This window comes from Pygocentrus nattereri, chromosome 29 (genome assembly GCF_015220715.1).
Source record: "Pygocentrus nattereri isolate fPygNat1 chromosome 29, fPygNat1.pri, whole genome shotgun sequence".
NCBI lineage: Eukaryota > Metazoa > Chordata > Actinopteri > Characiformes > Serrasalmidae > Pygocentrus > Pygocentrus nattereri.
The window spans coordinates 4,340,149-4,352,357 of NC_051239.1; the positions used below are offsets into that span (position 1 = coordinate 4,340,149).

The following is a 12,209-nucleotide window of genomic DNA, read 5'->3' on the forward strand; positions in this document are numbered from 1 at the left end:
CAGAATGTTTGACATTGTCTTGCTGAAATAATCAAGGCCTTCCCTGAAAAAGACGTCATCTGGATGGCAGAATATGTTGCCAAAACATATAATCATCATTCAGCATTAATGGTGTCGTCACTGATGTACACGCCCCATGTACCATATACACTAATGCACCCCTATATCACCATAAATACTGGCTTTTGAACTGTGCACTGATAACAAGCTGAGCCGTCTTTAGTCCAGACGTCCATGATTTCCAAAAACAATTTTAAACGATGATTCTACAGACTGCAGGACACTTTTCCAGTTCCCCTCAGTCCATTTTAAATGAGCTCAGGCCCAGAGAAGGTGGCAGCATTTCTAGATCCTGTTTATATCAGGATTCGTCTTTGCATTTTATAGTTTTAACTTGCATTTTTGGGTGCAATGACTAAATGTTTTCACAGACAGTGGTTTTCAGAAGTGTTTGAGCCCATGCAGTGATTTCCACTACAGAATCATGACTGGTTTTAATGCAGCGCTGCCTGAGGGCCCAAATACCACAGCCAGAAGATACTGGTTTCTGGCCTTGTCCCTTACATACAGAGATTTCTCCAGATTCTCTCAATCTTAACAATATTCTATACTGTAGATGATGAAAAGCAGAGGTTCTTTGCTATTTTATGTTGAGAAATGTTTTTTCTTGAATTGTTGCTCTATTTGATGGTGCAGTCTTTCACAGAGTGATGACCCCCTCCTCATCTTTCCTTCTGAAAGACTCCGCCTCTCTGAGATGCTCTTTATACCCAATCATGTTACTGACCTGCTGCCAATCAACCACCAGGTGCTTTTTTAGCATTACACAACTTTACCAGCCTTTATGCCCCCGTCCTAACTTTTTTGGAGCATGTTGTTGGCATCAAATTCAAAATGGGCAAATATTTTTCAATAAACAATAGAATTTCTCAGTTTCAACATTTTATATGTTGTCTTTGTACTATTTTCAATGAAATATATGAAATGCATTTTGTTTTTATTTACATTGTGCTTAGCATCGCAACTTTTTTGGAAATAAGATTGTAAACATCACAGGAACAGATGCAAATACACCCTGATCAAATGCACAAAACTGAAACATATATCTTTTAAACACAGGAGCTACCTTACCTTGATAATTACAATCAATATAAATGTATTTCATTTTTACGATGCAGTCAGATGATACTTTAGTACTGTAACTAGTGTACTAAAAGTACTTTAAAGTAAATAATACATCGTAGGCTGAAGGATTTAACCCACTTTTACTGATCTTAACACTAACATGATATTTTTCTCTATGGTCAAAATAAGAAAAACCATTCAACCAGTCGGACCACATCACACAGACACATGATACTGATTTTATACCATTAAATAAAATTCATCGCTATTACAGTGGTTTCAAACCCTGGTCCTGGAGAGCTACTTTACTCGTGATACTGCGGTAAAAACATTTCGGTAGTCTTATGATCGGATTGTTATTTACTTTAATAAAGTAAGCATAATTATGGTGAAGGGTCACAGCAACAGGGCATTAAAGTCAGTTAAAAGTCCATAATGTGTTGAACTTTGAACCAGTTCTGCAGAACGGTCCAGTGATCAATGATAGTCCACAATTAAACCATTTTGCTTAAGAATTTCACCCTTTTTGAAACATTTACATTAAAAAGCACTCGTATCTGCTTAGGAACCTGTGATGCAGCAGGTCAGGAGCTTCTGATTGGTCAGTGAGTCTGTATGAACAGAAAGTCACTCTCTGAAACTCTCAGTTGTCGCTGGATGTCGAGACAAGATGATCCTGATTCTGCAGCTGCTGCTCGCTCTGAGTCTGAGCTTAAGAGCAGGTCTGTTGACATTTACAGTCATATCGGTTTTTAATGGGAATTACGTAGATTTCCTGTTAGATTCTTTATTCTGTGATGACTGTTAGAGGGAAACTTTATTTATGTAACACAGGATGTTTTAAATGATCCAAAAGACAGCTTGTATGTCATAGTCTGTTTATAAAACATCCTTAAATAGCTCAAGGTTCACTAATAGAATAATGATATATGAATTATGGTAGAAAAATATAAAGTCTAAGACGTTTTGTATGTCAAGAACCAATTTATTCAGTGTTTAGTGCTTCCAGACTAAACGGTTACTGTGATTCACAACTTTTATATTTTTGTGCTCGTCTTAGACACATTACTGTTCCCATAACTGATCCATTTATTCTTTCTTCCCTTTTCGCTTCATATCATTTCCAGATGGATATAATCACTACACTGTGAAAGACTGTATCACCAGTTCGTCAGATCTCTCAGATTTGGAATACATTAATACATATTATTTTAATAAGGACCCATATATACAGTTTAACAGCACGGTGGGGGAGTTTGTAGGGTTCACTGAGTTCGGAGTGAACAATGCAGAGCGCTGGAATAAGGGACCTGAAGTACAGCAGGAGAGAGCCGAGCTGGAGAGATACTGCAAACACAACCTACCAATATACTACTCTACTATTCTGGATAAAGCAGGTAAGACATATGTGCTACAACACTGTAGTACATTACTACACATTACTCCACTATAAATGCAGTCTTCACTGACAAAAAAGGTACAAGAGCGTGTACCTTTTATAGAAAAGCATATTGTTACCACACAAGAACTGTATTAGAAATTACAACAACATGAATGTAGTGCATTAACAACATGTACAAACAGGATGAGCAATTTCTTTATTTTTTTTTCTTCAAACAAGCATTTTCTTTTAAGGAATTTTGTCTATTCCTCACTATGAAGGAACATAGTCCTTAGCCCAGAATGGAGCACGACGAACCCTACGCAATTGGTTTGTGGCAGAATGTTCAGATGGCAAAGCACAAGGTGTATGCACCTCGTGTGGCACGTAAGTGTCCTCAGTGTCCACAGTCAACATGGATGGAACAGCAGAGGGCAAAGATGTAGGGGCGAGGTGAGCAGCATTCCACACTTTCCCCTCAGACAGAAGATAAGTAGCTGGACCACGCTTTGCAACGACTTTATAGGGCAGACTGAATTTGGATTGTCCTTTGCTGACAAGTCTCGGTTTCCTAATGTGGACAAAGGAATCCACTTGAATGCCAGGAGCAGTAGCCGCCTGACGCTTGTCTGTGTACTCTTTTGCCTTTTGCGGCTTCCTTTGAACTGTCAGCTTCCAGGTCTTTGCGGACTTTGGAGGGGCCACGGCCGGAAGATCTCGAACATGAAGTTTTGTGTGCATTGAGCGGCCGTGTAGCAGTTCAGCAGGAGAACACGTAGTAATGGTATGAGGTGTCGCCCTGTATGTGTGCAGAAATTCAGTGACAAAGGGTTTCCATGGTTTACCTTCAATGGTAGCAGTTTGAAGGCAGTCCTTAAACACTCTGTTGAATCTTTCAATTTCCCCATTGGCTTGGGGAAAGTACATGGAGCTGCGGCAGTGCTTAATATCCCTCATGGCAAGAAAGCTTTCAAACTCAGAAGAGATGAATTGCGGACTATTGTCCGATACAACTTCACACGGCTTTCCTTCACGGCTGAACACAACAGAAAGGAATGCAATGACTGTGGCAGAAGTAACTTCAGAAGCAAATGCTACCTCAGGCCATTTGCTGTAATAGTCAATGAGTGTCACTGCATAGCGACAATCATGAACAGCATGGCGGAAGGGACCAACAATGTCAATGGCTACCTTCTCCCAAGCCGCTGTAGGAATAGGTACTGGATGGAGTGGTGCAGTATGTGTTATAGCAGTCTTGTCATGCTGCTGGCATGTAGTGCATGTTTTAATGGCATTTTCCACTTGCAAGTCTATACCTGGCCACCAGTAGAGGTCTCTTAAGCACTGTTTAGTCCTAACAATCCCTTGATGCATGTCGTGTGCCAGTTGAATGAACTTGGGCTGCAAAGCTGCAGGTACTACCACTCGATGAGTGCCACGAATGACTTATCCCTCTTGCACAGCTAGTTCAGCTTGTAAGCAGTAAAAGAGTGTGAGAGCTGAATTCCTACCTTTAGCAGTACGAGGCCAACCTTTCATTATGTAGGCCTTAACCTGGTGCAACACTGGGCAACTGGGCAAACGTGATAAGCAGTCAGCAGTTATATTTTCTGTTCCAGGCTTGTAGACAATGCTGTAATTAAAACACAGCAAGTGTGCAGACCATCTAGCAATTCTCATACCTGCTCTATTAAGGCCTTTTGTAGACAGCAAAGTCGTTAGCGGGTTGTGATCTGTTTGCAGGGTGAAATGACGACCCCAAAGGTAGGTGCGCCATTTCTCTGTAGCCCAAACACATGCTAAGGCCTCTTTCTCGGTCGCAGAGTATTTACGCTCACATTCAGACAGTGTTCTGGAGGCAAAAGCAACCGTCAGTTCAGTGTCTCCATGCCACTGCGTAAGCACAGCACCTAAGCCATAATCTGAGGCATCTGTTGTGACAGTAGTAGGGCATGAGGGATCAGACAATGCCAGAGCATGGCTGGTAGAAATGATCTGCTTCACACCAGAGAAATTTTCATTTGCCTCATCTGTCCAACAGAATCCAGTAGATTTCCGCAGCACAGCACAGAGCAGTTCCACCAAAGTAGCATAGTTGGGAATGAACTTAGCATACCATCCTGTCAACCCAAGAAAGGAACGTAGCGCACGTGCATCCTGTGGAGGCGGAGCTTGTGTCACAGCCAGAACATGCTCTGGATCTGGATGCAGACCAGCAGCTGAAATGACATGGCTTAAAAATGGAAGCTCCGTTTTTCTGAAGGAGCATTTCTCCATGTTGAGCTTAAGACCACGGTCTTGCAGACGATGTAGCACGGCACAAAGTCTTCTTTCATGTGCCTCAGGTCTGTCAGCATGAATTATGATGTCATCAAGGTAACATTGAACACCGTCCAATCCATCCAAGATCTGTGCCATCATCCTCTGAAATGCACCAGGAGCCAAAGCCAGCCCGTACAGGACCCGTGTAAAACGAAACAGTCTGTCATGAGTAATAAACGCTGTAAGGTCTCTACTGATCTCATTCAAAGTCACTTGGTGATATGCATTTTGCAAGTCAATGGTCGAAAACACAGCTGATCCCCTGAGTTCTGTAAAAACTTCTTTGATATGCGGTAACGGGTGGCTATCCATCACAACAGCCTTACTCGGCTCTCTCAGGTCAACACACAACCTGATTCCTCCCGACTTCTTTTGAATGACTAAGGGTGAGACCCAATCGGAGGAGTCTACTTTCTCGATGATGTCTTCCTTTTCCAGTCTTTTTAACTCTTGTGAGACAGAGTCACGCACAGCAAATGGTAGTACAGATGAGCTTCTTTCTTTGCTCTGCAGTGAATGGGGTTGTAACGCTCAGAACTGTAAGGTCTGGTATGGTCACTTCTTGTACATTGCATGCATTTCCTGAACTACGGCAAACTCTTGCAAAGTGACCAATTTTTGCACACTTTTTACATGTCACTTGCTTCCCTGGACATTTTGGGTAATTCGCTAGGTGTGAAACTGAACCACAGCGATAGCATGTCTTATTATGGGCTGTTCGGTGAAAATTGGATGCTGTTTGCTTTTGTGTCACCTCAAACTGGGAAGATCTATGAGGCTTTGTAGACACAAAAGAACAAGCATTTACAGCCTTGACCACAACATCGCCCGGGCATGTCATTGCTTTAGCCTCAGTGCCTGCCGACTCCATTTGCCCCGCAATTGCAATTGCCTTTTGCAAAGTAAGGTCAGTCTCCAAGAGCAAACGCTCGCGAATAGGAGCTTTGCATGTCTTCTCTACAAGCTGATCTCTTATCACGTCATCTGCTAAAGTAGCAGCCGCGTAAGTATCATTCTCCACTTCCAAAGTGTAGAAGATGCGTTGGCCCTGGTACCGAGGCTAATGTCCGGAGTGTCGTCTTGGCCAAGCGCCAGAATGTAGTTAGCGAACATATGAATCCAGGAGCTGAATGTCATAGACGGATCACGGGGAGTCTCAAGAAAAGCAGGTGGTGGTGGCAGTCCAAGTAAAGCCATCCTCGTCGCCAATATGTTGTATTTGTAGGTAAAAATGTAAGGAAAAATAAGCTCGAAGAACTCTGTGGTACTGTTTCTGTTCTTTACTTTACTTCTTTTCTACTCTGAACATGGAGCTCTTTCACTCACACAGCGACACCTGCAGGCAGGAGTGTACTACACAACAGAGAACTTTAATGCAGTACAGAGCTGAGCTGTATAGACAATGGAAACACAAGACTAGTCAAGCCTCGGTTGTCTGGACCGCCAAACTGCCCACTCCCTCCTCTTCAGCTATTGGTAAATAACGCTAGGGACAAGGCATCCACTTTAAAAGTGAGGGAGACACAGTTGTCAGTTCATGACACCCCTTAAACGCCACACCCCACACTTGTAGGCCCAGTATTATAAAGCCTTCAGCAGTATGTGCATTGTTAATCAACTCAGTTGAAGTGCTTGGGGGAGCAATATATGAACACACCCACAGGGACATTAAGCAGCTCATATACACTCACTGGCCACTTTATTAGGTACAATATTAGGTAAATGTTCAGTTGCTTGTTAACACAAATAGCTAATCAGCCAATCACATGGCTGCAACTCAGTGCATTTAGGCATGTAGAGGTGGTCAAGACAACTTGCTGAAGTGCAGACCGAGCATCAGAACGGGGAAGAAAGGGGATTTAAGGGACTTTGAACGTGACGTGGTTGTTGGTGCCAGATGGGCTGGTCTGAGTATTTCAGAAACTGCTGATCTACTGGGATTTTCACGCACAACCATCTCCAGGGTTTACAGAGAACGGTCCGAAAAAGAGGAAATATCCAGTGAGCGGTCAGTTGTGTGGACGAAAATGCCTTGTTGATGTGAGAGGTCAGAGGAGAATGGGCAGACTGGTTCCAGATGATAGAAAGGCAACAGGAACTCAAATAACCAACCAGAATCTCTGAGGAACGTTTCCAACACCTTGTTGAAAGTCTGCCACAAAGAATTAAGGCAGTTCTGAAGGCAAAAGGGGGTCCAACCTTTGACTAGCAAATTGTCCCAAGGTGTACCTAATAAAGTGGCCGGTGAGTATATAATGCAAATTTAGACTTTTAAAGTTTTTAGCTAGACACATGATCTACTACAAAAGCACAAAACTGTGGTTATGCTACAAAATAAAAAAAGGACTCATCACAGAACCAGTGGTCAGGGTAGTTACTCAACAAATATCCAAATCACTACATCCCTCATACTGTCTTGGGATCACTTTACTTATTACTTCCAGGAAAAAGTAATGACAATTCTCATTATTTACTCCATCTAAACCCCAAAACAAATCTGGGCCAATCTTAAATAGGCAATCTATCTAAACCTAGTGCAAGAAAGTAGGGCTGGAGCCAAGACCACCGTTGTCAAGGGTAAGACCATGACTAGTTGAGGCCAAGCCAAGACCAAGTCTAAGGGGGTCCAGGCCTTAATTCATTTTTAGTACCTTCTGGTACAAATCACTGGAAAAATATGAAAACTGTTAATAAATAACTATCGAATTTAAACCATAATAAAATACCTCCTCTTGTACTAACAGACAGTATGGATTTAAAGTTTCTTTGCATTTAGTGCCCACTCTGAATGAATGCAAACAATGCTGCTTTGGAATAAATTCACCCAGTGGCCACTCTAATTCATCCAAACAATGCATGCTCTGAAAGACTCCAAACAGTGCCCACAATGCAATCTTCTATCAACGAATGCTAGCAATACCTGTATTATAAAAATATGATGAAAATGAGGCAACAGCCTGTCTGTTTTTGTCTTGGTGGCTTAATTAACCCAGTTCATTTACTTGGGTGTTTTAAGGAATCTCTGTTGTCAATTTGGGCATCAAAATTATATCAAGATATATTTTGATTCAGCTCTGCAATGGACTGCTGACCTGTCCAGGGTGTATCCTGCCATCCGTCCAGTGACCACTGTGATAGGCTCCACCTCCCCATGTGTGTATGTGTGTTTTCTCTGATTCAAGTATTAATATGATGGCCTCAGCATGGAGTAAGAGGCAGATGAGGCATGATTCTGCTGTGAGAAGTGCTCGTTTATGAAGCTCTGGGCACATCATAAACAGCGGGGAGGTCATACATCTCTCCTTCACGATAGATAATCAACTTGACTACCTAAGCCCACTGCCCGGCACACAATAACACCAGCAACATGTACACTGATCTTAAACTAACAAACAATGACAAGCAATAATTAATTCTCATTTTATGGGGAGCATGCACCTCCCATGAGCCTCTTAGCATGGCCCTCTGTATAGCTACGCCTCCAGCTCGAGCCAAGTCAATGACCATGCAGGCTGTTCCTTGCTGTGGCTCGTCTTTCACATGGCGTAACTCCCCACAGCACACCACATCGAGTCCTTGTGCAACTGTGGGTGCATTCACTTTCTCCACTTCCCACCGCATTATTGATGCACCATGGAGTGAGCTCCATTCATTTGCTCTGGGTCTCCAACTCTGCCGCAGGTGACTGACCTGAACTGGATGATGGTCAGCTAACAGCTATTTGATATGCCTCTCTCAGTGTCCATGAGCATGCCAAGTCGCAGTAGGGATAATGGTGAGCCTGCGATAGCAAGTGCAATGAGCCCACTGCCATCCATGCTGCAATCAACCCACAGCCTGTGGCTACCACTGAACCTTCTGGCCCACATCTATTTACCCGCTGGTCCAGACTCACATCACCACCTGAAACAGTGGCCTCTCTCCCTCTCTCTCTCTCTCTCTCTCTCTCTCTCTCTCCCCAACACTGATTCACTAACCACTCCACTGTTTGCTATGGTGCTTCCACACCAAGGTTTTTCAATGGTTTCACTTTCACCAGCAACATCGCTGTGCCTCAATGTGTAACATTTGCCATCAAGCCTTTCTGTTATGGCCCCATTGTTGATGGGGAGGGGGTATCCCACTTCTGACACCATTGCCTTAGAGTAAGACACAAAAGAATACATACATCTGCTGCAAAAAGTGATCTTTTAATTGACACCAGCAAAAAGGCCCCTAACATGGGTGGGGATAGCAGGTCAGGGAACTACTTTCAATAGCTCTTCACTCAATGGTAGATGCTACACATGCTAAATAAACCCAACACCCAATAAACACATACACACACCTTTCAATGATGGAACAACAACACAAAATGTCCTTTTTTTCTGGGGGTCACATGCTACATGAGTCTCTCTACATGGCCTTCTGCATGGTCACACCTCCACTCCTTCTACAGCAGCACAAATGAGTAGCAGAATGCTGTAGTATTTATGAATTCTTTCAGATTATATTTAGGATTATTGATATATTTGGGTTAAGCAGATAAATCTTCATCTGCCAGTGTCATAGTTTACTTTATAGTTATTAAATCAGTGATTTAAAAAATGGTCATTTAAAAAACAATTTTATGAAGGCACTAATAATATCTGATATTTGCAGTGAAGCCGAAGATCCGCCTTAGGTCAATAAAGCAGGCCAGTGGTGGTCATCCAGCAATGCTGGTATGCAGCGCGTATGGCTTCTACCCACCTGTCATCGATGTGTACTGGCTGATAGACGGTGAAAAGGTGACCAGTGATGTGACCGCCACTGTGGAGATGGCTGACGGAGACTGGTACTACCAGATCCACTCCTTCCTGGAGTACATGCCCACATCTGGAGAGAAGATCTCCTGTGTGGTGGAGCACACCAGCTCCAAGGAGCCCATCATCGTTGAGTGGGGTGAGAAATACACAAAATATATTACATTGTTAGGAAATGTCAATGAAGACTCAACAAAACTCAAGGTGAAATGATCATAAAGGCGGGAAATGGTTTTATATTCATAACAATATGTTTATGATTATAATAAAAATTCTCATTTCTATTTAAAGGTACTTAGCACTAATGAAATGGTGTTTTTCGTCCCACAGAGGGTTCTTTTACTAATTCTGATATGGCTAAGATTATCGTGGGAGCTTCAGGGTTCGTGTTGGGGATCATCCTGTCCACTGCTGGGTTCCTCTACTACAAGATGAAATCTCCAGGTCAGACATTGATCCAGCAGACATTAACTCATCTGGAGTATTTCATGAATGAATGTCATTTATATAATATAATTGTTTGTTTGTTTTACAGATTTCCTGTGAAGTAACGGTAAGCTTTACCATGGGTTTGCTCTTTTTGCTGGTAATTCAAGAAAAGCCACTTGGTGCACTATAGATGCTTTGTATAAGTAAAACCCAGCTAAATATCTGTTAAATGCAACTGAACTTTAAGTTGACTGTTGTTTGGAGGATCCATTATAGATGCTCGGTAAAGGCTCAGTCTGTTTATAAGCAACATTCAGCTAAATATCTATTAAATGCAACAAGTACAACCCTAAAGCCTAACCTCAAGGCCAAACCTGCATCTACTCCTAATCACAATGTTGTTGATAATCAACTCAACACTACCGGAAAGTTTTTTAATGATTCTATCATCTATAGGGGACCATCCAAAAAAAAGTGTGACCAATAGATCTAGTGTTTATTCAATAACACTGAATTGTTGAAATTCTGTCTGAATTCTTGCAGGTTCTTCTGTTGATAGTGGGGTCATCTTTAACGTCAGGTGGTGAAGCACTGAAGTCTATAATACAGCTTTAATTACCTGCATTGTGTTTATAGAATTCATTTAAAATATCCGTTTCATTGAACATCAGTGTTTGCTTAAACATGAGCTGATAGGTTGCTTTGTGGAGGCTTCTTTGTTAGATTGTTTTGGGTCAACAGATGTACTTGGACTTGATATCATCCCAATTTAAATGAAAACGGTCACTTAGGTCTTCTACAGCTTTTGTATGAAGAGGCCATTTTAATGTCCAGGGAGATTCACTCGAAAGAGGCCCCAGATATCCCGTAATAGTTCACTCTAGGATGAAGCAATCTGAACTAAACATGAGCTCCTCAGTATATGGACCTTCGAACAAGCTGAGATGCCCCTGCGTCGGAGCGGTGAGGTGGGCACAGGACAGCCGTTATGATGTTTAACCTTTACAACTTCCAGGTACAGGGGTACCCCATGTACCCCTTCATGTGTCTGGAAGAAAACGTAGATCACTTCAAGGCATCACATGTAATGCAATCAGTTGTTTTGGTTCAGATTCCTTCATCTTAATGGGAGTTAGAACAGAATATTCGGGGCCTCTTTCAAGTGAATCTCCCTGGACATATTCAAGCCTCAAATATTCTGTTTGTATACTAAAAAATACAACAACGAAACAAACAGGCAAAAAAATAGACCTATGTCTATGTAATTCATGCCGTATCAGGTTCAGGTTTAGCTTTATCAACCACTGCAGCAGATGGCTTTTCAGTGGTGTTGTGATCAGTGTGTGTAACATTACTGAATCGGTTGTAAACCGGCTGTTGATTTTGTGTGGATTTTTCTGCCACTAATAAACAAATTTCTTAAAGATTTCTTTGTGAAACGTCAGTGCTTTAAGTGTCTCGGTGAAAGTCAGTTACACTGAGTTGATAGAAGCAGCTCTTTTATTAATGTAAATTAACTGTGAACACCTAGTAAACATGTTTACCAGTTAAACTGAAGACAAAAGGTACATATCACTGTCGGAACAAAACCTTGTATCTCCAAAATAATGACTTTACAGGAGAAAGGAAAAACATACCTAACGTTTAACGCAAGTCAATGGAACCAGACGTATTTACATGTCATTGTGGGCCGTTTCTTTTGGTCGGTTCATCATGAAATTAACACACAATTTAAAAGGACAACAAACATTTTCTAATTATGCCAAAAACTGAAAAACGACAAAAAAGGAGATACAAGGTTTTGTTCCAGTAACAGCGATATATTATTATTTTCCTCAAGCTGATGCTCAGCACTGGGCTTGGTGAGCTTAGACTCACGTGTAGCTGCTCCAGAGTGTGAAGGCCTGACTGAACAAGCGTGCTGACATTATTTCATTTAATGTTTTTATTGATTACAGACAAATAAAATACACCTCACAGCACTTTATTAGGAACGGTATAGTGATGCTGTGTAAAGCCTAATTTACCCTCAGAACAGCTTCAATTCTTCATTCAGTTCTTCCAATAAGATGCTGGAAACATTTGTTTATGTTTCTGGTCCATGTTGACCTGATTGCATCAAGCAATTCCTGCAGTCAAAATGTGATTATATTTTTAAAAATACACTG

The 12,209-nt window shown here is 41.8% G+C and overlaps 1 protein-coding gene across 1 annotated transcript; it reads left to right on the plus strand.

Annotated features, from left to right (window-relative positions):
* Window positions 1-1,782: 1,782 nt before the first annotated feature.
* On the plus strand, window positions 1,783-11,467 carry LOC108415516 (DLA class II histocompatibility antigen, DR-1 beta chain-like). Its single transcript, XM_017688556.2, has 6 exons — window positions 1,783-1,847; window positions 2,253-2,522; window positions 9,470-9,751; window positions 9,943-10,056; window positions 10,148-10,165; window positions 10,585-11,467. The coding sequence occupies exons 1-5, from the start codon at window positions 1,796-1,798 to the stop codon at window positions 10,156-10,158; spliced, it is 729 nt and encodes a 242-aa protein (XP_017544045.2). The 5' UTR covers window positions 1,783-1,795; the 3' UTR covers window positions 10,159-10,165; window positions 10,585-11,467.
* Window positions 11,468-12,209: the final 742 nt, after the last annotated feature.

What these genes read in the sequence shown, in the direction of transcription:
- LOC108415516 (XM_017688556.2), top strand. Translation starts at nt 1,796, where the DNA reads ATGATCCTGATTCTGCAGCTGCTGCTCGCTCTGAGTCTGAGCTTAAGA. An exon ending in GAGTCTGAGCTTAAGAGCAG is followed by an intron (nt 1,848 to 2,252) that starts GTCTGTTGACAT and finishes TATCATTTCCAG; the next exon opens with ATGGATATAATCACTACACT. An exon ending in GCCCATCATCGTTGAGTGGG is followed by an intron (nt 9,752 to 9,942) that starts GTGAGAAATACA and finishes TTCGTCCCACAG; the next exon opens with AGGGTTCTTTTACTAATTCT.